The 20437-nt window shown below is 42.4% G+C and overlaps 2 protein-coding genes across 2 annotated transcripts in view; one reads left to right on the forward strand and one right to left on the reverse strand.

Annotated features, from left to right (window-relative positions):
* fbn2b (fibrillin 2b) overlaps window positions 1-3088 on the forward strand; it is a 66437-nt gene extending 63349 nt beyond the window's left edge. The window contains exon 65 of the mRNA XM_041040093.1: window positions 51-3088. Within this exon, the coding sequence (XP_040896027.1) occupies window positions 51-428 (378 nt within the window). The 3' untranslated portion in view covers window positions 429-3088. The remainder of the gene's footprint in view (window positions 1-50) is intronic.
* LOC121183181 (cortexin-1-like) lies at window positions 3060-16316 on the reverse strand. The gene is made up of 2 exons (XM_041040094.1): window positions 16194-16316; window positions 3060-5977 (listed from the first exon to the last, which is right to left on the reverse strand). Exon 2 carries the CDS (start codon window positions 4732-4734, stop codon window positions 4354-4356), a length of 381 nt encoding a protein of 126 aa, XP_040896028.1. The 5' UTR covers window positions 4735-5977; window positions 16194-16316; the 3' UTR covers window positions 3060-4353.
* Between the last annotated feature and the right edge of the window lie 4121 nt (window positions 16317-20437).

A 20437-nucleotide genomic window follows, 5' to 3' on the forward strand; every position in this document is an offset into this window, starting at 1 on the left:
GGTTTGCTAAACAATTCAAAGTCTCTCCTCTGTCCTTGTCTTCACTATAGGAGCCAGCAGTGAGCATGGCCAGTGTGGACACCCAGGCCTCAATCCCCATGAACCTCTCTTTGGCTTCACTTCTCAACAAGGAGCCTATACTAGAGCTTCTCCCTGCCCTGCAGCCCCTTGAGCACCACATACGCTACGTCATCACCCATGGCAACGCTAATGAACACTTCCGCCTGTTGGAACGCCGCGACGGAAAGAGCGTGCTCCGGTTTGGCAAGAGGCCGCCTCCACCGGGATCTTACCGGCTGGAAATCGCCAGCCTGCCGCTGTTTGGGCCCCGAAGACTACACCAGCTGGAGAAGCAGCATGACAGTGACTACCTACAAGGAGAAATAGGAGACGCCCTGCGCATCAAGCTCCACATCCACCTGCACTGAGCTCAGAATGTGCTCGTAATCTTGCCCTGGACTGACTCCTAAAGCCTTTGAGTTCTAACCTGTCCTTTAATTCAATAACTCCTCTTCCCAGCTTCCCCCTGCAGGACCATCCCCACCGGCAGGGGCTAGTCAAGGGCTATGAAAGACTGAGTCAATCAGCCCAACTCTACCACCATTTTGTTACTGTTCATGTTATTATATGTTCATGTTTTGTGTTTGTTTTTTTACCCTGACTTCACTTCCTCTTGCACCCCTCCACTCCTACTTGACCTAGCACTCATTCTCCACTGAGAGATCCAGTGGAGGAGATGGCAGAGAGGTGTCTTTGTGCTTGGACCAAAGCACCTAATTAAAAAAACAAAGTAGCAGACAGATGGCCCACAAGTCCATGAAGCACTTTTGTAGGAAAGCAAAACAATTAATTATACAAACAGGAGTTTTTGTCAGAAAATAAGTGCTGAGAGTGGCCAAAACAAAATTTATGCAGCATGTATGAGCATGAGCTTTTCATTTAGTATTATAAAGGAGTAAAATAGGAATAGAGATCAAGGGTCAGGTGCCATTGTGGTGGTCCAAGAACTCTCTCACCTCTCTGTGATCTTGCTTCAAAAAAATCACAACACTGGGGAACTAGGTTTGTCACGTCTGCCCCTCTCAGTATTGTAGTGTGTCATTTAATGTATTTGTGCTGTTTGAAAAATGTTAACACGAAGGACTGCAACATTTACACAGCATTTCAGGTTAAGTCCATAGCGGTCTGTTTTATAGCTGGATGCCAACCAATTTTCAGATGAGGAAACAGCAAGCTGTGTCCTGCTCTGATGTGACTGACTTTCGTCCTGCCCGCGGGCAGCGGCAAGCAGGGATCAGCGTGTTTGCGTGTGTGTGCTGTCATGTTTTGTTACCTCAGTACTTCTCACCAAGTATGGACACCATGCTGTGATGCTGACTTTAGAACAAAAGAGGGTGCTAGTGTCCCTCAGCATCCATCATGAGCAGGGAATACACCAGTTAGTAGCTTGTAGACTTAAAAGAAGATAGATCAGGTCATGTTTGTATTTAACCTTTTAAGGGATTAACACTCCAGGTGCACTGATTCTGGACCTGATAGTCAGCTTTTTCATTAAGTCCAAGGTCTCTTTCCCTTGTCGGCTGTCAGGGGCTCGTAGTTTCTCCTGGTCCTGCATTTTTACGACAAACTCCCAAACATAAATGCTTCAGGAGAACAGAGCTGCGGCCGACAGCAAGTGTTGGGAGTCTGAACTGGACAATAAGCTGACTTTATTTTACTTCTTTGACCTTACCGTGAGCTCGATGTCTGAAGTCTGAGCCTCATTTGCAGAAACACACAGCTGAATACAGTAGCAGTCTCAAAGGTACATGACATGTTAACATTACCTAAGCTGTAACTAAAGGTAGTGCTTTACAGTGTAAAGGCACGCACAGGTGAACACGAAACCTCATGAAAAAAAAACCAAAACAAATATCTGTCAGGTCATCTTTCATTTCTCATAATTTTTTTTTCTCTCAAAGAGAAAAAAAGGTGCTAGATATTACCATCTCTTACGCTGTACAAACAAAGTGCAGTCTTGAATCTGGATTGCAAAAGTGACATTTTTTTGCTAGGTTTTATTGTGTTTGTCTGTCTTTTGTATTGTCTCAGTGCTGAAAAACCAATATTATCAAACTTGCTTCTTGAAAATTAAATTGTATATTTTTAAGTGAAATGTAGATTTTTTTTTTTAATGTTGAGGCTGCCAAAACAAATACTCACAGTAAACCCAAGACTGAAGGCCTTTAGTGCTGTTGACTTTGCTTTGTTGAGAAGAAAAAAGAACCAAAACCAAAATGCAGCAAGTGCAGCATCCTAGTTGTTGATCACTGACTGAATCCTTTAAAACCCACTGTGAGCAGTCAAATGAAGAAAGAAAGGAATCAAAACACAAATGTCAGACTTTAAGATTATTAACATTCCTATCTTCTATTATCATACAAGCTTACACTGTCTGTACATTGCCGTAAGGATCAATGCAAACAAAACCATCTCTAGCTACGATCTATGGTGCTAATAAACAAGAATGTTTTTCTCACAGTCAAGGTTGCTTCACTGTCCCACAGCCTAGGCAATGTTTATAATACATAACCATTTTTCTAACCTGGGAACCTTTGTATACTTTGTATCTTTATTGTCAGTTTGTAATTTTTCTTTTATTTGACATTATGTTTTTTTTTAAAAAAAGGCAGTGTGTTGCGTGTGCTTACTGTATCTCAGCTTCAGTGTCAAACTTGAAACAGTACTGTTGTCCTCATCCGCTTGCATCCAAATCATTGCATCAGTTGCTTTATAACTCAGAAAACAAGGAGCCTGAAGTTTCAGTAGTTCAAATGTTCGGCACAGGAATGACACCTGCTTATACAAAAATCTTAACTGAAAGCTGAAATGACAATCATTCAGTCACACCACATCTACTATTTGAGGATCAATAAATCAGTCAGCCATTTTTAAATATCCTGAATGAAATCATCTTTATGCAAAAACAAAAACCAAAGATTTATGACATCAAATGGCAGTCTGTAAAATTAGAGTGATTCATATCATATTGTAAACTTCTGTTCAGTGACATAAATGGCAATAAAGTATTGTGGGTTTTATTTTTAAATTTTGGTTGCCTGAGTTTTTCTTTTATCTCAGTGTGATGGCTTTCAAGTGTGACACACGATGAGAAATAAGTAGTAATCATTTTATTTCATTTCCAACATGAACGTGTGTGTGTGGACCCTCCACACAGTTCAGCAATCAGTGGAAATTAAAGAAGAGTAATTTAAGGAGAAAATCTTTCTATTTTCACTGATTCAACACAGTGTATCAAAAACAAAGCTGATAGTCAGAAAAATATGTAATTACAAAACACAAAAAAAAAGCAAAGCTACCTGCTTTGCTTCCGTCTAAGACGTGGCTGCATGACTACCTCAAAAATCCACAGTCTAAGGATCCATACAGTAAGAGGAAAAGGACAGAAAGATAGCAAAAAGGGGACTCCCAAACTTGAGTCAAGAATAGAAAAATAAAGCTTTTTTTGCCTAAAGGTTGCTGTTTGCTTCATCACCACACTTGGCAGGCTGACTAAAGCAAAGGACACAACCACTGAACATAAATTCTACTTGCAGTAATAAGAGATTATATATGTTTCAATATGGCTTCTCCGTTATAGACACAGTAACACACAAAACATACACAGACAAGATTTTATGGAGACATAAACTACCTGCTTCAAAAGCATCTTAAAAGCATCTGGAACTGCAGTGCTGCTCGAGGATCAGTGTCCCAAATCAAAACAAATGTGAGGAATTGTGCTACTTGATCAGCACTTAACACATGGATGCTTTGTAATGGACCTTGGTTCATTAAAGGGGCATCTGCTTAAGTGTAAACGCCTTCATTTAAGTTCTACCTGTGTTCTATGTGTCGAGAGTTCTCGTGAAAAACGCAACTTTGAGGTTCAAAACTATGTTGTGATTTGACAAGCAGTGGAATTAGGAAAATCTAGCCCTAAAGTGATGTTGTGATGTGGTTAGACTTGTACATTAGGTCAGGTTAAGGCAGCTGTGCAGCTTAATATTTCTGTTTTTTTCATGGTCAAATATCTGGGTTTGGGTGAGTGTTTGGCTTTACCTTTTGTTGAACCATACTTGTTATGGTTACACAGGGTCCCCACAGCCTCACATTTACACCAGTACACAGACTGTAGTACAGAGATATAAACCAGGCATACTACAACACCAGGTAAACTTCCCTCTTAGAGTGCATTCACAATATAATGAATTGTTGCTGTCCATCTCCACTTCTAAATTAGACTACACTATAAAAGACCCTGTCCGTGTACAATGAAATATTCCCTCTTCTACACCCTGTTGACACATCACCCTACACCAGTGCATAATCAAACTGACCCCTCTCCAGCCCCTCCTTGTGGTCAGTCCAGGATGATGCAGGCATGCGGCTGTAAGGGTCCAGCAGGATCCTGAAGCACCTGACCAGCAGGAAGACCAGGAATAGCATGAGGAGGCCTACAAAGGCCAAGGCGGTGCGCTGCTCATTGTCCACCCCAACCAGCGCCAGAGGGGGGCTGCTGCTGCCACCGCCAGGACTGCCGGAGAGGGAGGAGCTGGCCGGGGACAGCAGCAACTCGTAGTCAAGAGTGGGCACATCGTTCATCCTCCACGGGGCCCGAAGGCAGGGCTTACACACTGACTGGATGGTTGGTGTGTTGGGAGGAGGTGCAGAGAAGGAAGGGAAGGTGTTCATGAGGGGTGGCGTAGAGACAAAAGCCAAACTGGAGATCGGGAGTTTGATTATGAGGCTAAGTAAAAAGGCAGTTCACAAGTTTTATATTGTAGACCCTGCTTGTTGGGTGAAGAAGTTTGGTAGAAGGTAGTTAACAAGTAAGAGGACTGCAGAACAATCTTGAGTTCAGAGAGTGTGGTGTAGTTGTTTAAAAAATGTGCGTATTCTGATCACAGCAGGACTTGCACATGCGTTTTCCTCAGGTGGCCAGTTTATTTTGTCAAATCTAGGTCAGCCAAAGTGACGTGACCCAGACAGGCCTGGCCCTAATCTGCTCTGACAATGCAACAGACACACATGCATATGCACACGAACACTTTTAAATTAATATGCACTACTTTTTAGTGTCACACATTTTGAGGAACTGACTAAACAGTCTAATGAAGCTCTATGGCTTCCAGTTTGAGTGGCCGACCCTCAGGCGGTAAATTTTTTTTTAGAGTATTTATCAAGGCCAGTCTGCCACATCCACTCTCATTCTCACTCTCAATCAGAGCAGACAGGATGTGACACTGCCTCCTGCTAATGCAAACACACAAAACACGTGTCTGATCACAGCCAAGGTCAGTGTTCTCTATGGGAGTTAATGGTGTGCAGATGGACTTCTAACACCCAATTGAGTATAGCTGTTTAAATGTGTGTCTGGGCGTTGTGTCACTGAACTGAAGGCCAGACACAAGTGTTACAAACACAAGAAAGCCAGGTGTTTGTCTGCGTGTGTACATGTGTGGGTGTCTGTGTGTGGCTAATTAGATCTAGAGGTCAGTGGATCAATGGCCCTGAATATAAAACAGGGTATCACCTTTGCTGATGTTGCCTGCTAAATGCAAAGTCTTCCTTCAGCCCAGCTAGTTGGAGTGAGATAAGTGGGTCAGAGCCGTCAGGTGTTGAAATAAGTTCCTTTCATTGTTTCCCTTTGGGATGATATCTTCAAAAAGTGCCTCCCTTGACAAGTAAAGAAGCAACAAGAGGTAGAAAATGAATTAGAAGGTTCTGAGAAGGTGACTTTGTGTTTGTTAAGTTGTCAGTCATAAAAGAAAAGTGGCTTCATCCAGTTCGATCTTCAGTCTGCTGAACAAGGAACCTGTTTTCGCAGCTCTTCCAACTGTCAGTCATGACACGACAGAGGGATGTTAACGGACTGTTGTCATCAGATGTTCCCGGTTAAACCGAAGAATCACTGCAGTTCCTTCTAAACCACCACCTGCGAGCATAAGAGCCACCTGGTTAGGAAAAGCATTGAGATATCTGTCAAAAGAATCTCACTAGTAAAGCTGTAACGAGGATGCTTAATTTGCGCAACATAACATCAGCACACACTCAAATCCCTCAAAATAAATATACAGTCATTGCACGACTTTTCCTTTATGACTGATTGTTTTTAATGTGGAACACAAGGAGAAGACTAAGTCATTCCTTCCTCATTTCATCATACCATATGATTATTATGACCCTCTGCTCAATAAGTTATAGTGACAGTGACATTAGCCATTTGTTGGTAGAACACAGCACCAGTATCATCTGTACTGACACTCAATTAGTAAGCTGATTATGGTGCCATTACAGGCACATTAGCAATAATGAATGCATGATTATAAACACAGATACCGCATTACATCACCCTCATTTGTCAGTGCACTGTTACTGAGGGCCATTTGCTCACTCGTTGACCCCCTTCATTCATTTGTTGACATGATTGAGGGAAAGACAAAGTGTCGTGGAGTCTCATTAATAATCTAAAATCACATCTCCTGTGGCGGGCCAGGTTTCAAATCATTGAGGAAACGTGATATGCAAACCATTTTTACCTGCTCGCTCGTCTGAACAGAATGGTGACTGGGCTGTTTGCTTAGACAAACGTGATAGATATGGAGAGTACTGTGTGTGTGTGTGTGTGTGTGTGTGTGTGTGTGTGTGTGTGTGTGTGTGTGTGTGTGTGTGTGTGTGGTGAGAAGGTGAGGAGACACAAAGGTGAGAGGATGCAGAGGGAGAGAGGGGGAAAGAGAGATGGGTGGAGGAGGCATTAATAGTAAGTGCTTTTAATTTTAAGTTAATCTATTAAAGAGGGATAATGAAACTAAGGTAGATTTGAATATCTAATAAATTAGTAATTGTCTTTATGATGAGAGGACATTATGGGATAACAAGAGATAAAAAGAAAGACAGACGAGTGGTTCAATGTATTGAGCTAAAAATAGCTACGTAGGATGGACAGAAAACAGAGGATGATGAAGAGGAAATTATAAAGATTGATAGAGGAGGTAAAGATGGATGAATAAAGCAGAGGTTCCTGTAGTGAACGGGCAGCAGTACAGAGGAGAGGTTTTCTGGCACAAACTGGATTGACTCTCCTCTGCATGACCATGGCAAAATGCCTTTCCCATACACTCTCTGTCTCTGTCTCTGTCTCTCTCTCTCTCTGTCGCGTTCAGTTCAAAGGTTTTCTATCTGCTACTTCATCAGCCGGTGTCTCCAGGGTGTGTGGTGCACTAGACTCAGGCTGGCAGCAGGATGACACACCTGGGAGGTGGCACTCACAATGTGAATGAATACGCAATTCTGTCTGTGTACAAACACAACTGCTCTGTGTGTGTGTGTGTGTGTGTGTGTGTGTGTAAGTGATTCCAGCTTGTCACTGCCTCTGAGTGATATGAGCTACAAAACCCAAAAATAGGTCAGAAAACCTTGAAACTCTTTTCAAGGACACTATTAAAACAGACACTGTCACGTATCCACAGCTCCAGGTCAGAAATGCTTTCAAACAACTGCTGTGAGATTTTTTACATTCAAAATTTTGAAACCAAATTCTTAGGCTTATTGGGGGTAAAGTTGCCAGTGGCATTAAGAACAGCCTCCTATTTGCTGAGCTGTCGTGAGGTTCGTTTAAGATAAGCCAGGCCTCTGTAAAACCAATCAACATTGGAAATGTCAGGGTGCAGTTCAGTGCTCAGTCTTCAGGATGGGGCCCTACAAGCAAGACCAATGATAACCAGGAGGTAGACCTGTGTATCACTGCATATTGCACTTAAAAAAAATATGCCTCTCAATGCATCAGAGTTTAATGTAGCCTACTAATGCAAGCAGCACACATTTCAATCTGTATTGAGATTCAGTGCCCATCTCTACCCACAACTGATGGTCACTGCACAGGGAAAACTCTATTGCAGCATGTAAACACAAGGGGATGCAGACAGGCTAATCCTGAGGGTTATGGTTAGGGTTAGGCTGTCAGCTGCCCTATTTCTCTCTCTCCTTTTCTCTTTCTTCTTCTATCTCTCTCACATACACACACACAGACATAAAACACATTAAACACTTATTTATGCACACACACTTCAAACACAAGTGGGAGCAAAATGACAGAAAAAAGAGCCTTGCTGACAAAGCCCACACACTAGGATCATTTCCATTTTGAATGTGGGAGGAGCAGCTAAAAGGTACAAACATAGCCTCCTCATCTGATCCTATCCAACCTGTAATTATTTAGTGGCAGCGTTTCTCCATTATCTCTCACTAACCCATCACTGGGAGAGGGGGTATGGTAACTAGACTGAGGCAGACAAAGAATGGACATAAGAATGAGAGTGAGAATGCATTTGTTCTCTATAAAATAGTGAAATTTATCATTTTGTACAATAACAGGTATACTATTACTACTTATAATAGTATATTGATTTATCTAAGCAACAACCTGGAGTCATTACAGCTATGAGTGTAAGGTCAGGGTTACATATTGTGCACAGAAAGGCCAATTTTATGGCAAAGATCCTGTACTTCCTGCATTTGCAACATGCCTTATTAGAGTCAGTGGTCAGATAGTTCAGTCATGTTGTCCCAAGGTTTGTGTAAATGTATATGTGTGTGTTTGTGTGTGTGTGTGTGTGTGTGTGTGTGAATAAGTCATTGGGAGGTAGAGGGAGGACAGACAGAGATTGCTCAGCTTATTTTCCGCCTCGTTAAGTCTTACTCCCACCATCACCCTCCATCAGTCTCACACACTCACACAGACAACTGCCCACATGCACGCACACACATTCTGTCGTCCATCAGCCTCGTCTCGCATTAGTTCAAGCCCACTCCATTTCTCCTCTGGAACACTTCCTCAAAGCACCGGAGAGACACCCTGAGATGAAGGGAAGCGAGGCAGACACTCGTCAGTCTTCATTGAAAAGCCCTTAAATGGACACCTCTCTCACACATGCGCACAAGCACACACTCACTGATGTACACCTAATGTTGTACCTCATTCACATTCAGAAAAACACACATGCAATGGCATGGAAATACACATACTTAGAAGTAGGCATTACTAAGTTTGGTTAAGTTACAAATAGACTACACAAACAGTATTAGAGGGATGCACTGAAACACAGTTCACACACAGACACACACTCAGCACCACTGTCATCACTTTCTCACAGAGCCACTGGTCAAGCTAATGTTGACAGAACTCATCAGGGTAAATGAAAAGAAGGGAGCTGAAAATAATTTAGTTACCTCTCTGGTGACCGGAGTCTCACCCTTTCCTTCCTCTATCTGCCTCCTGTACCCACACATACACACATATACAAATACACTGTGAATAAGAAAGACTCAATGCAGATTTCCAGACATTTCCTGAAACGTGTAACATAATCTTTACCACTCACTACTGTTTGACTGTTCTTTCTCTGGCCCCATGCATCCCCTCCAATACCCACAATCACACAAAATTTCTCACCTGCACAAGACTAAGCATAATCTTTTCAAGAGGCGGACAGCAGACCGCCACTGTCCTCCTCCAACCGAGCCAAGCCTCCACAAGGTTCAGTGAGGAGACAGGCTTGATTTGTCATTATTTATAGCCTTAGTAAAGCCACTGTCTAAAAGTAATTAGACTTTAGAAGTAAAGAGAATGGGAGAAAAGAGCAAACGAGAACAAGTGGCAAGAGCAAAGAGAGAGAGAGAGTGAGTGAGTGAGAGAGAGAGCGAGAGTAAATGCTCCCAGTCTCAGCCACAGCCTGCTGGGAATTGAATTAACCCTTTCCAATTTGCTGCTTATAAAGATAAAGTGGACCTGAAGAAAAAGCAAAGAGGAGAAGTATGAGACGCAGTGGCTCAGGTGGTTATCCTACTTTGCATCACTTTAAAAGTAATGATGTTTACAAAACAAACATACAGGACACACAAGATGCACACATACATACTGTCAAATGGTGGGAGGTCCTTGTGAGACACCATACATTGATACCATCCATCAGTAAGCTCTTTCCCTCTTATTGATATGTTTGATTTTCTTTTTGTGGTGACTCCTGGGTGTTTGTCTAGGTCCTTTCGCCACCTCTGGGAGTTGCCATCTGCGGTATGTCTGTGGCTAATGAGAACAATGGGGACCAGGTCACCTTCAGCTGTGCACAACAACAAACATTCTCCAAATGCCAACCTTATCTAACTACAACATGTGTAGCTTAGCCTGCAGTTCACAAACGCTCAGCTATCTTCTGAGGGAAAAATACACACAAACACATGTTTGCACATATGTACGCCTGCACACTCAGATTTACAGACTAAAACATGACAGCCTTATAGGTATTTTTAGAACCTGAGAGAGACAAAATGTGCATGGAGTCATTTCTCTTTACACTTGGCTTGCAGCTCAGCTCATGACCTGCCAGCTCCTCGGATAGCCTGTGTCATAATTAGGCTGGCAGACAGCGAGTAGCTACAGTAATGGTGATAAAGTTGGGTAATTAAATATTCTGCTGTTCCGACACAGCCATTCGGCTCTGCATACACAGTTGCTTATGTACAAAAAAGGTGTGTATTTGTATGTGAGAGATAGATATAAAGACACATTAAAAGAGAGAGAGACAGAGAAAGAGGGAGAGCAGGGAGTGCTCCCCTGTTCTTTTACTGAGTGTACATGCAAATGAGAGGCCAGTGCTCTGAGAGTGGAAAGCACTCAAGACTGCTGACCTTCTAAAACATAAAGGTACAATGACACAACAGAGAGGGCAGTACATTTTATATTGATGCATTCATCAAGAACCTGTCCATCGTCATAAACACACATACTTTCCCACTTCTCACTCCTCATCAGGTTGAAGTATGGATCTCACTGTCAGGCGTTTCTGAAGAGGAAAAGTGACCCACTGCCGTAAGAAAGTGTTCACATCAGTTCATTCAGAAACTTATATTGCAGTGAACCAGGAGAAATGAACAAGGGATGGAGCTATGGAGGGAAAGACAAATGGAGTTGTACACAGATGAAGGAGCAAAGGGAAAAAACAAGCCCTTTGTGATTCTCAACAGCCGCAATACAGCTGAGCAATTCCATCTTCCAAGCTGCCTGCAATCTGTCATTTTATCACCAGCCCAGATGAACATTCAGTCTATTTTCTCTAGCAGCATATTTTCAAGGTCACTCCCGCATCAATATTCAAAGTATTCAAGATTTTAGATCAGTATTCATTTTGTACAAGATGAGCATTATGTTTTACCTAAATACAACGAGGCCTGGTCTAGATACAGCTGAAAGTCTGCTGCATGACAGATTGCACGTTTCTCCAAAAACGTCAAGCGGGATCAGATCTAAAGACATGGGGGGGTGGGGGGGTGGACCAGTCTCCAGTCTGGTCCATCCTCTCTCTTGGTTGCTTGTGTCATTCTGTTTGACAGCCTGAAGCACCGGTGTGTCTGACTGCCACTAGGGAACATTCAGAGGGATTTTTACTAGCTGTATTTGTGCATATTCAGGATACATTGAGCTCCCTGTGCATTCCATGAACAGAGTTATTTTCACAAAGTAAATTTAGACAAATTTTAGACCTGAGTGTTGATTTTTACAAACATTTTACTGCTTCAAATGTTGAACAAGAATATTTAAAAAACGATTTCTCTTTCGATTTCTCTTCTCTTTTTTGCGTCACCCAAATGTTGAAACAATTTCCGGTTTCATTTGACAAAAGCACAAAAATCCCACACTGGAGATCTTAGAAAGCCACGTCTAGTAGTGTCTGCTGTGCCCTGCCCAATAATGTCGGAGAAAATATTAACAGCTATAAAAACACAATAAAAAAGACCAAATGCACACAGAGCAAACCTATTTGTGAATTTTATTTCACCCAGTCATGACTCAAGAAGCTCTAAATGTGATTTTCTTCCTTTTATGAAGCCCTTGGGGAATGACTCAAAGGCAACAGAGTCCTGAAACACATTTGTCGCTTCAAGCCATCTAGCTCACTGATGCCGTGCTGCTGGCAGGCAGCAAAAGAAACCACCTTTCTATCCACCACCTTAATCAACTCTGTCATATCTGACCATTATTTCCATCAATCCCTCACAAACCTCCTACATTCTACAAAAATCCTCCCCTGTCCCACCAGTCAGGGTGAATAAATGTCAGTCCAATCATATCCACCTACAACCTATATTTAATTCACAAATCACAGGCATCAAATATTCACACAATGATGAGGACGAAAAGAGACCAACCCACAAGTGGTGGTGGGTCACCAGTGAGTGGATGAAAATGTGGATGAGTGAGTAAGCTAGAGAGTCAGAACATGCTAAGAATAGAGGAGGGAAAGTTTTAAGAAAAGGATTATTTTGTATTAATGAAGACAAAAAGTCTATGGAGAGGACAAAAAGAGGGCGTAAGTGAGCAGGAGAGCAGCTGGCGTGGCCAATCGAGCCCCATAGTTCACCTTGAAAGACCCCCTGCTGCTGTCAAAACGGCTAACAGCACACAGCACTGGGAAATACCCAGTGGCAAGGTGAGGGTGAGAGTTGGTCAGATGAAAGATGAGGTAAGAGATGAACAAGAACGGGCAGAAGGGAAGTGGAGACAGAGCGAGAGAATGGATAGAAGCAGGGAGGAAAGGTGGAGAGCGGAATGGTAATCCCTGTGATTTACGCCTGCATTCAGACAGAGCAGAGGTCTGCAGCTACCTGGGGAACACAGAGGGTCAGGTGGCATCAATCAGATACATCTGGAGGTAAGAGGAAGAGAAAAAAGAAAATCAGGGAGGTGAGAGAAAGAAAAAGAAAAAGAAAGATGAGATTTGGAGAGAATGGAAGTGGGAGGTGTATGTGGGGTAAGGCAATATGGAGATGTCAGCACTCTTAAAGTCAGAAGACAGCACTTTCCTTCCATCAGGCAGCCATTCTGTCAAGTCCACTGGGACAGAACAGAGCCTGTGCCAGCCAGTCAACCGGTCCACGATGAAGGCCATATATATTACATGTCCTACCCACACAACATTTGCTCAAAACCAAGGTGGCAGAGCTTAGAGTCAGCATAAAAAAGTCAGAAACTTTGTTGAAGACGATTAAAGGGAATGGCCTGAGACGTCAGAGCACCCATGAGCCAGGATATTAAACAATGCTTTTCACTCAGCGGTGCAAAAAAAAAGTACACTAACAGACGGTTCACACCCATGAATGTGAAAATACAATATCAGGGTGCAACGTCCAGTAAATCCGGTCCACCTTTTAAGAAAAAAAGGAGCTTAAAATACTCAACAATGGCAAAGTGCTGATTCAAACAGTGAAGCTGAAATAAGTTTGCTCAGCAGGGAGCTGCTGACTGCTCTGATCCCCACTGAAATAGAAGCCACCAGCTGGACTCCTAAGCACGGATTAAACATAGAAGAAAAGTCATCACAAAGACATGGACATATCACCTTGCTCAGGTGAAGGTAGTCTGTTCAGCTTATTTGATTACTGAGCTTAGAGCGGGGTGCAGGGAGAGGGGAGCTGGAGGGGCCCTAAAGCCTCGCAGACCAGAAAAGGCAAGGCCAAAAACATCTAGGATAGAAGACAGGAGAGCTTATCTGCACACTATACCTCATGGTCCATCAGCAGATTTCATTCCAATAAGTGAACTGGTCACATCTCTGTCCCTCTTCTAGTGTTTCCAGACAAATTAATAGACTCGTGCTGGGAGCTGCTCTGGGGTCTTGGGGGTCTATCTCTGAGCTGAGCAGAGAGACAATAAATCCTGCGTCCTGTGTCAGTTATCAAAGGGCTATAGATTATGGGGTTGATGAATATTTGACGAGGGATCTTCAACAGGAAATCAAAACCGCTACGTCTTGGAGGATCGCTTCACTCTTGCTTGTCAAGGTTGAGGACCCATGATGACTCTGCTACGTCTCCTGAGAAGCTCTTTCACCTTCCTGCTGGTTTTGTGTTCATGTGAGCCGGAGGTAGTTCTTCATGCCACAGCAAATAGGATGTTTACGACCCACTGTGCTATGTTGACACATTATATCAAGCCAAATTGAATCATGCTCAGTGTGACATTGCTATTATTTCTGGGGCAGTACACTGAAGTACCACAAAATGTACAGGTGATTTCTTGTTCCATGGTTCCACATGAAAAGGCCATTTCAGAACTGAACCGTGCAACGGCATGAAATTTCAATTATAGCTATCAGACCGATGCTGCAAAGATACTTTAGTGACTGCACCTCCTCACTCAGCTGCTTTTAAACGATGCCCGAACAATGTAATAAGGCCTCCACCTTGGTGAGCAATAAAGAATGGTGTAAGATATCGAACCTAATCACAGAGATTGGCGGTGACACAGCTGTGTGGTGGAGAACCTGATTCACTAATGTGCTCCATGTAATAGTGTATATCCTGACAGGAGTGTGAGGACAGCTTTGTGGGTAAACCCACCTAGGTTTTCTCTTTCCTTTCCATCTCTCCTCTCATTACAGGTCATTACACAATGACACTGACAGCTTCCTGCCGATCAGCATTACCACAGCGTGCTGTGTATTCATCAAGTGGCAAATTAATAATGGAAAATGAAGCAAAGTAGTCACAGACTATTTTATGTTCTAATTTTCATGATTATTGATTAAAAACCCCTTCACAAAGATTTTGCCTGCTCTGTTTCCATGCACAGTGAGTATTTCTTTTTTAAAGCCCTAGTATTTTTGGAAACGCTGATACCTCCACTAGACTTTAAATTAGAAATCTGAGCGTTTGGATTGACTTGCCTAGTGGTTGGCTACTGTGTGATGGTTTTTCATCCATCGGCCTTCAGCAGCATAATATATGTACTTGGGTGAGCGTTCTGATTACTTTTCATTGAGTGTTGAGAAGCTCTCCACTTTCAGTGTCCCTTACATTTTAATCTCAAAGCTCAAACTGGTTTTAGAACAGCACTAGACCTCTGTCCTCTGCTCAGCAACCTCCATCAGATTCCAGACACCAAAAAACTCAAATTACTCATTACTGTTAACAAGACACAGTTAATTATTCAGCAGTTGTCACTGTAATGTGAGACAATACAGATGAAGGAGTCCAGGAAGGCTGTGGTACATCCAACGCCTGGCACAGATTTCAGAGCCTCGTGGCGGGTAAATGATAAAGTGCAGGATGGGTTAAAGCTCACACCTCCGTGCAGGAAATGGATCAAATAACATAATATCACAGATAAACTGACAAAACAGCGCTTACAGAGTTTTTTTTTTCTATCAGTATCGTTTGCAAACCTGAAGGAGCAAATGAAATTCAAAAGGCGTTATCAGGGAAAATTAGACCTTTGCTATGACTGACAGTTTTAAATTAAATTTACTTACATACCTCTAGCTGTTTAGGAATGTATGCATCTGTGCTCCCCTAATGACCTATGGGGAATTCAGAGGAAAAACCTAAGCATGATAATTCAATCCACATTTCCCAAAGGTGCCTTGCTTGGGGCCAAGAAGAGAGAAGGAAATTTGTCTTGCTACACAGGTATTGTCGTAGCAGTTTCATGGCACATTGGTCCATGATGTGGTAACCTGGTGGTTTTGTGGTTTAAAATGGATGTAAAACTGAAAGGTAATGAAAGTAAAACTGTCAGGTAGTGTTCTTCTCTGCTTCTGATCTAATATTGAGAAAAATTCATGTTAGATCAATAATTAGATTTGTCAGAAGACATAAATTACACAGATGAATGATGAAATACACAGATGAAAGATGAAATAAATACATCTGATATAGCAATCACCTAGCTCAATACATTTTGTCATTTTTTCTTGACTTGGTAAAAATGCAAGGGTGTCCCTCTGGCATTTTTATTTGGACTTTTAAGTTTGTCTCATCAAGCCCCCATCTCTTTTTGCTTTTTGGCAGTAGGACTCTAGTGATCAGCTAATAGTGGTTTGGCTGTCTGGACAGGGCTGCAAGAGAACAGAGCATCTGTAGAGAGAGGACAACTTCGAAAGTTTGACACAAATAACACCAGAATCGACGGCGGAGTTTAAAACTTATCAATACATGGTATGAAACTAAAAGACATGCAAGTCATAGTGTACAGCATTCCAAGATTAAAAATCCACGTCCGATACAGGTTTATCGAGCTTCAATTGTGCTGACTTTGAGAAAACATGCACCATAAGAAGGGTGTAGCAAATATAGTGAGTAGAAAATATTCTACAAACCTGACTCCACATAACCCGGTCCTTGTGTCTGCTGTGTCCGAACAGCTTCAAACTTTGGGATGCGCTCGGCTCTCCTCCCTCTCCTCCTGCTGCTGCTGCTGGTGCCGGTGACGCTTCTGCTCAGCGTCGCTTAGCTCGGAGACACGACGGGAAGCAGGCAGAGGCTCTTAAAGCTCCCCACCCACTCCGGCCTCCCTTAAGGCGCACAACCAATCACAAAAGTGGTCTCAACACAACAATAAATAATTCATGCGTAACAGAGCTACCTATAGTCATAAAAACACCTGAACTCGGCCGAATGTGTCCTGATAGGAAACAATATTATCAAATTATACAGCATAACAACAAGTATTTGTCTGTTACAGCACAATTAAATGCCAACGCTAATATTACCGCCTGTGAATATTGTCTTGCTTGTATAAACTCATTATTGTCTGCACAGACACACCGTTAGCTGTAGCTTGGGGTCCCATTAACTGTCAAGTAATTGACATATGATATTATTCTGCAAAATAAGTGCCCCTTATATCTTGTGTCTTTGTCTAAACTGTCTAAACCCAGATCAAATTTTGGTGAAATCCAAATGCAGTAGGCCAATAATATGTCTATGATGTGGGAATAATGAAGCAGATTCATCTGTGCTTCTGTAAAAATTAATGAAGATCAATAATGAATCATCTTTTTATGCGAGATCCTGCTACAAAAAGTGGTGCAGGAGTAGCTCAACTTCTGAGTGTATCTCAGTTACTGTGACTTCGCACAAATAGCCCTCCACTTCCCTAAAAGTCTTTCCATTAAAAGACTAATCAATCATGCACCTTAAAACTGTTGCCGTATTTGCAGCTTATCATGTGGAAAACCATTCTCAACTCACCCAGCCTTCTCCATCCTCTCGTTGCCCTTCCAGTCTGAGGTTTCCATGTGGTGGGAAGTGGTGGCATCTGTGCAATCTGTGCCACCTGCTGCCATCCCACTGCCAGGTGTTACTGTTGCCATTCATCTCGCCTGGGTCCCAAGAAGAGTGGGTCAGGGCTTGAGTGTTGTGGCAGGCAGGAGATGGGAGCAAGAAAGCCGTGTCAGACTGATCTTGCGCAGGGAGAGGCCTTAATAAGATTTATTACTGTAGTTCTTTTGGTCCTCAGAGACTCACCTCCACCATAGTTATGTAATTGGTGGAGGAATGGGCCAGCCTGTTTCCCAGGACTATTTTTTGCAGGGAAACAAGAGTTTAAAAAATAACCAAACCATGGCACCTACTGTATGACATAATGATATTTCACCTGCTGTGGTTTATCAGGAATTGTTGGAAGGGCAAAATCTGAAAGTTCGGACAAGAGAGAGGACGGAAGCAAACCGACCCAAGCTGAAGTTGAACAATTTTTTTTAGGTATTCTCCAATATGTACTTCCTCCACATAATTGCACCATTCTGAGCAGATGCCAACAAAGTGCGACAAGGCATGTTATTATACAGTGTAGATGTTCCCCACTGGTTCATCTCATGATGGTGAGAGTGTGTGGGCTGACACAGCTGAGTGTTCAAACCTTTGACAACCCAGCTGGACATACATCTATTATCACAGTACTAATTTTAATTAAAGCAATTTTCTCTTGGAACAAAATGGTAGCTTCACATTAGGGGCTGAAAATGTCCATGTATTTTAAAGTGTGTGTGTGTGCATGTCCTGTGGAGAGGCTGTGTGGGTGTGTGTAAGTACATTGCAGATGTGTCACTTTCCCAGGTGTATTTCTTTCAGTGTGTATGTGAATGTGTGCATGTAGGAGGCTGTGAATGGAGCTAGAGAGCTGGTATGGTGACTAGAATTTCCCCACTTGTTAACCTGAATATGAGATATGTTTACAAATTTGTTTGTGCGTGAGTTCTCCTCCTGTATGCCAGTGAAGGATTCATATTTTCTGAATTTGTGTCTGTGGTCGCGATTGTGTGTGTTTGTGGTTCTGTATGTGTGGGTGGAGGGGCAGGTGGCCATGACCAATCAATAAGCCTGATAATGAGATCTGAGGGGTGTCATTATGGTGGCCCCTCGGGCGTGCAACGCCTTCTCTTCCGTAAAGAGCATCGTTGTCTCCTCTTCTCTGAGCGAACACTCAGCTCATTAACCTTTTGAGATAACACAACACCAACCAGACGCCATTTACTTTCCCTCCAACATGTTCTGCTTTGAACATGTTGGAGCTGCTTTGCTTTCATGATTAAGCAAACAAACCTTTTATCTCTTTTTGGACGATTTACTGGAATTTCTCTAATGGTCTAAAAAAGTTCATCTGTGTGGCTCTGTGTAGTGTTTTAGCAGCAATTCTGTGTTTTTCTGTAAGGCTGATGGTTTAGTTTCAGTTTAGTTTAGTTTTATAAAATGTTACAATGAAGCACCAACCATTGCCTGTAATACAATTTCACTGTAAATAACTGTAAGAGCAGCATCATTTACTTAGTAAGTTCACGAGTTTTAGAATTAAAATATAGTCTGTTAAAGTTACCAAATAAAGTGATTTTTGTCAATCTGACAGGGAGACCTCAGAGCAGTGTGTGGCATTATTATGATTGACAGCAGCGGAAATTACTTTCTGAAAATATCCCACAATAATTCAAGCATGCTGATGCTCCATCTCTCAAGAATAAATGTCATATTTATTTTAATGTTTATATTTACAGTAGAGACTCAATTGGGTGTCATGTATGGAAATGTTTTACAGTGAACTAACTGGGCCAAGCGTGATGATTTTTTTCCCCCCTCCCTGAAGCCTGCATTCCCTCATGGCAGTAATCCCCCCCATGTTTAACATCAGCACATGGATTTGCACAATTATATGCAGGAAAACCCAGTGGCCGCTGTTTTCAAAGTGGAAGTGGAAAAGTGAGCAGGGTGTCTGAAAGTCATTAAAACCTCTGGGAATCAGAGCTGTTTTGTAGCCAGTGACCTTCAGAGCCATGTCAGTTCCCCTGTGGTGTGTTAGTATGTGTGTGTGTAATGTACTGTAGGGATTTGGCTGATTGAGTAGCACAGGAGAACCTTGCTAAACTGAGTTCAGAGAGAGACTGTCCTGTAACCATAAGGACACAAGTTTGGTCCCCTAAAAGGAACTCTGTGGGTGCATTAGAAGCCATGTGTAGTACTAAAGTGCTGTTGTGCAAGATATATAGCCTCTTCTTGCTCATCCATCATGGGCTGTTGAATAAGTCAACTAAATGCACAAATATAAATGAAATTCAGCAAAGATGCTTCACTGGCTGAAACACAATGCCGGGTCAGCACATTTCTCCCAGCATGCATGGACACATTTTCTAAACAAGCAAAGGATTAGATGTATAATTACACTTAGCTATCAACACAGAATTTCAAACACTTTTACCCAACAAATTCAGAGTGATTTACAGAACATTTTCATTTTCTGTGTTCATTTGGATCACTAATATTTGTAAATGTGTTACATTTGTACCGACAAGCATCAGCAGCTGGAGAAATGGCTTTTTGAGTGTGTGTGAGTGTGTCTTTGTGTGTCCTCTGCTGTCTGGGCTACTGAGAGCAGAGGCTGCGTTTCCCTGGTGGTTCCATCCAGGCTGCAGGGGAGGTGATCGGTGAAAAGGGTTTAATCGTTCCACCTCAGTCGTGGTTGTGGAACAACATTCATCATACAGTTTCACAACTTCACCCTGGACTGTCCTAGTGCCACCCCGTGCAGGCTCACACACCATCCCATCCCATCCCATCCCATCCCACACACACACACACACCTCCACCTATCAGTCCCTAAGCAGCTCCTCTTCTGAGATCCACACTTCACGGTACATTTGATATTCTATTTTTGTGTAATTATTCTAATGTGATGCTCAGCCTCAAGGTATTGAGGTGTATCAAGACCCAGGTAGCTCCAAGGTCTTGATACACTGTGAGTGTGTGTATGTGTAGTCCACTACAGGGCAACACTGTGGTTCATAATAACTAAGGAACTCAGATGTAAACACAACACTTGATTGTACAGTTATAGAATGATTTTTTGGGGAAAAAAAACACACCATTGCTATGATGTGATGTAGTACAGTGTTTGTGTTTATGTGTGAATATGTGTTTGAGTGTGTATCTGCATTTTCTCTATTTTCTTAAAGCCCAATAACTGTAGATCAATACCTTGAGGCTGAGCATCACTCCCCATGATGGCATGGTGCGAAAATTAGTTTCTGATGAGACATTAGCTTAACCCCTAACCTTGGTAAGAGCATTCTGA

Source organism: Toxotes jaculatrix, chromosome 6 (genome assembly GCF_017976425.1).
Source record: "Toxotes jaculatrix isolate fToxJac2 chromosome 6, fToxJac2.pri, whole genome shotgun sequence".
Classification (NCBI taxonomy): domain Eukaryota; kingdom Metazoa; phylum Chordata; class Actinopteri; family Toxotidae; genus Toxotes; species Toxotes jaculatrix.

Coding starts and splice junctions, on each gene's coding strand:
- LOC121183181 (XM_041040094.1), bottom strand. CDS start 4,734: ATGAACACCTTCCCTTCCTTCTCTGCACCTCCTCCCAACACACCAACC.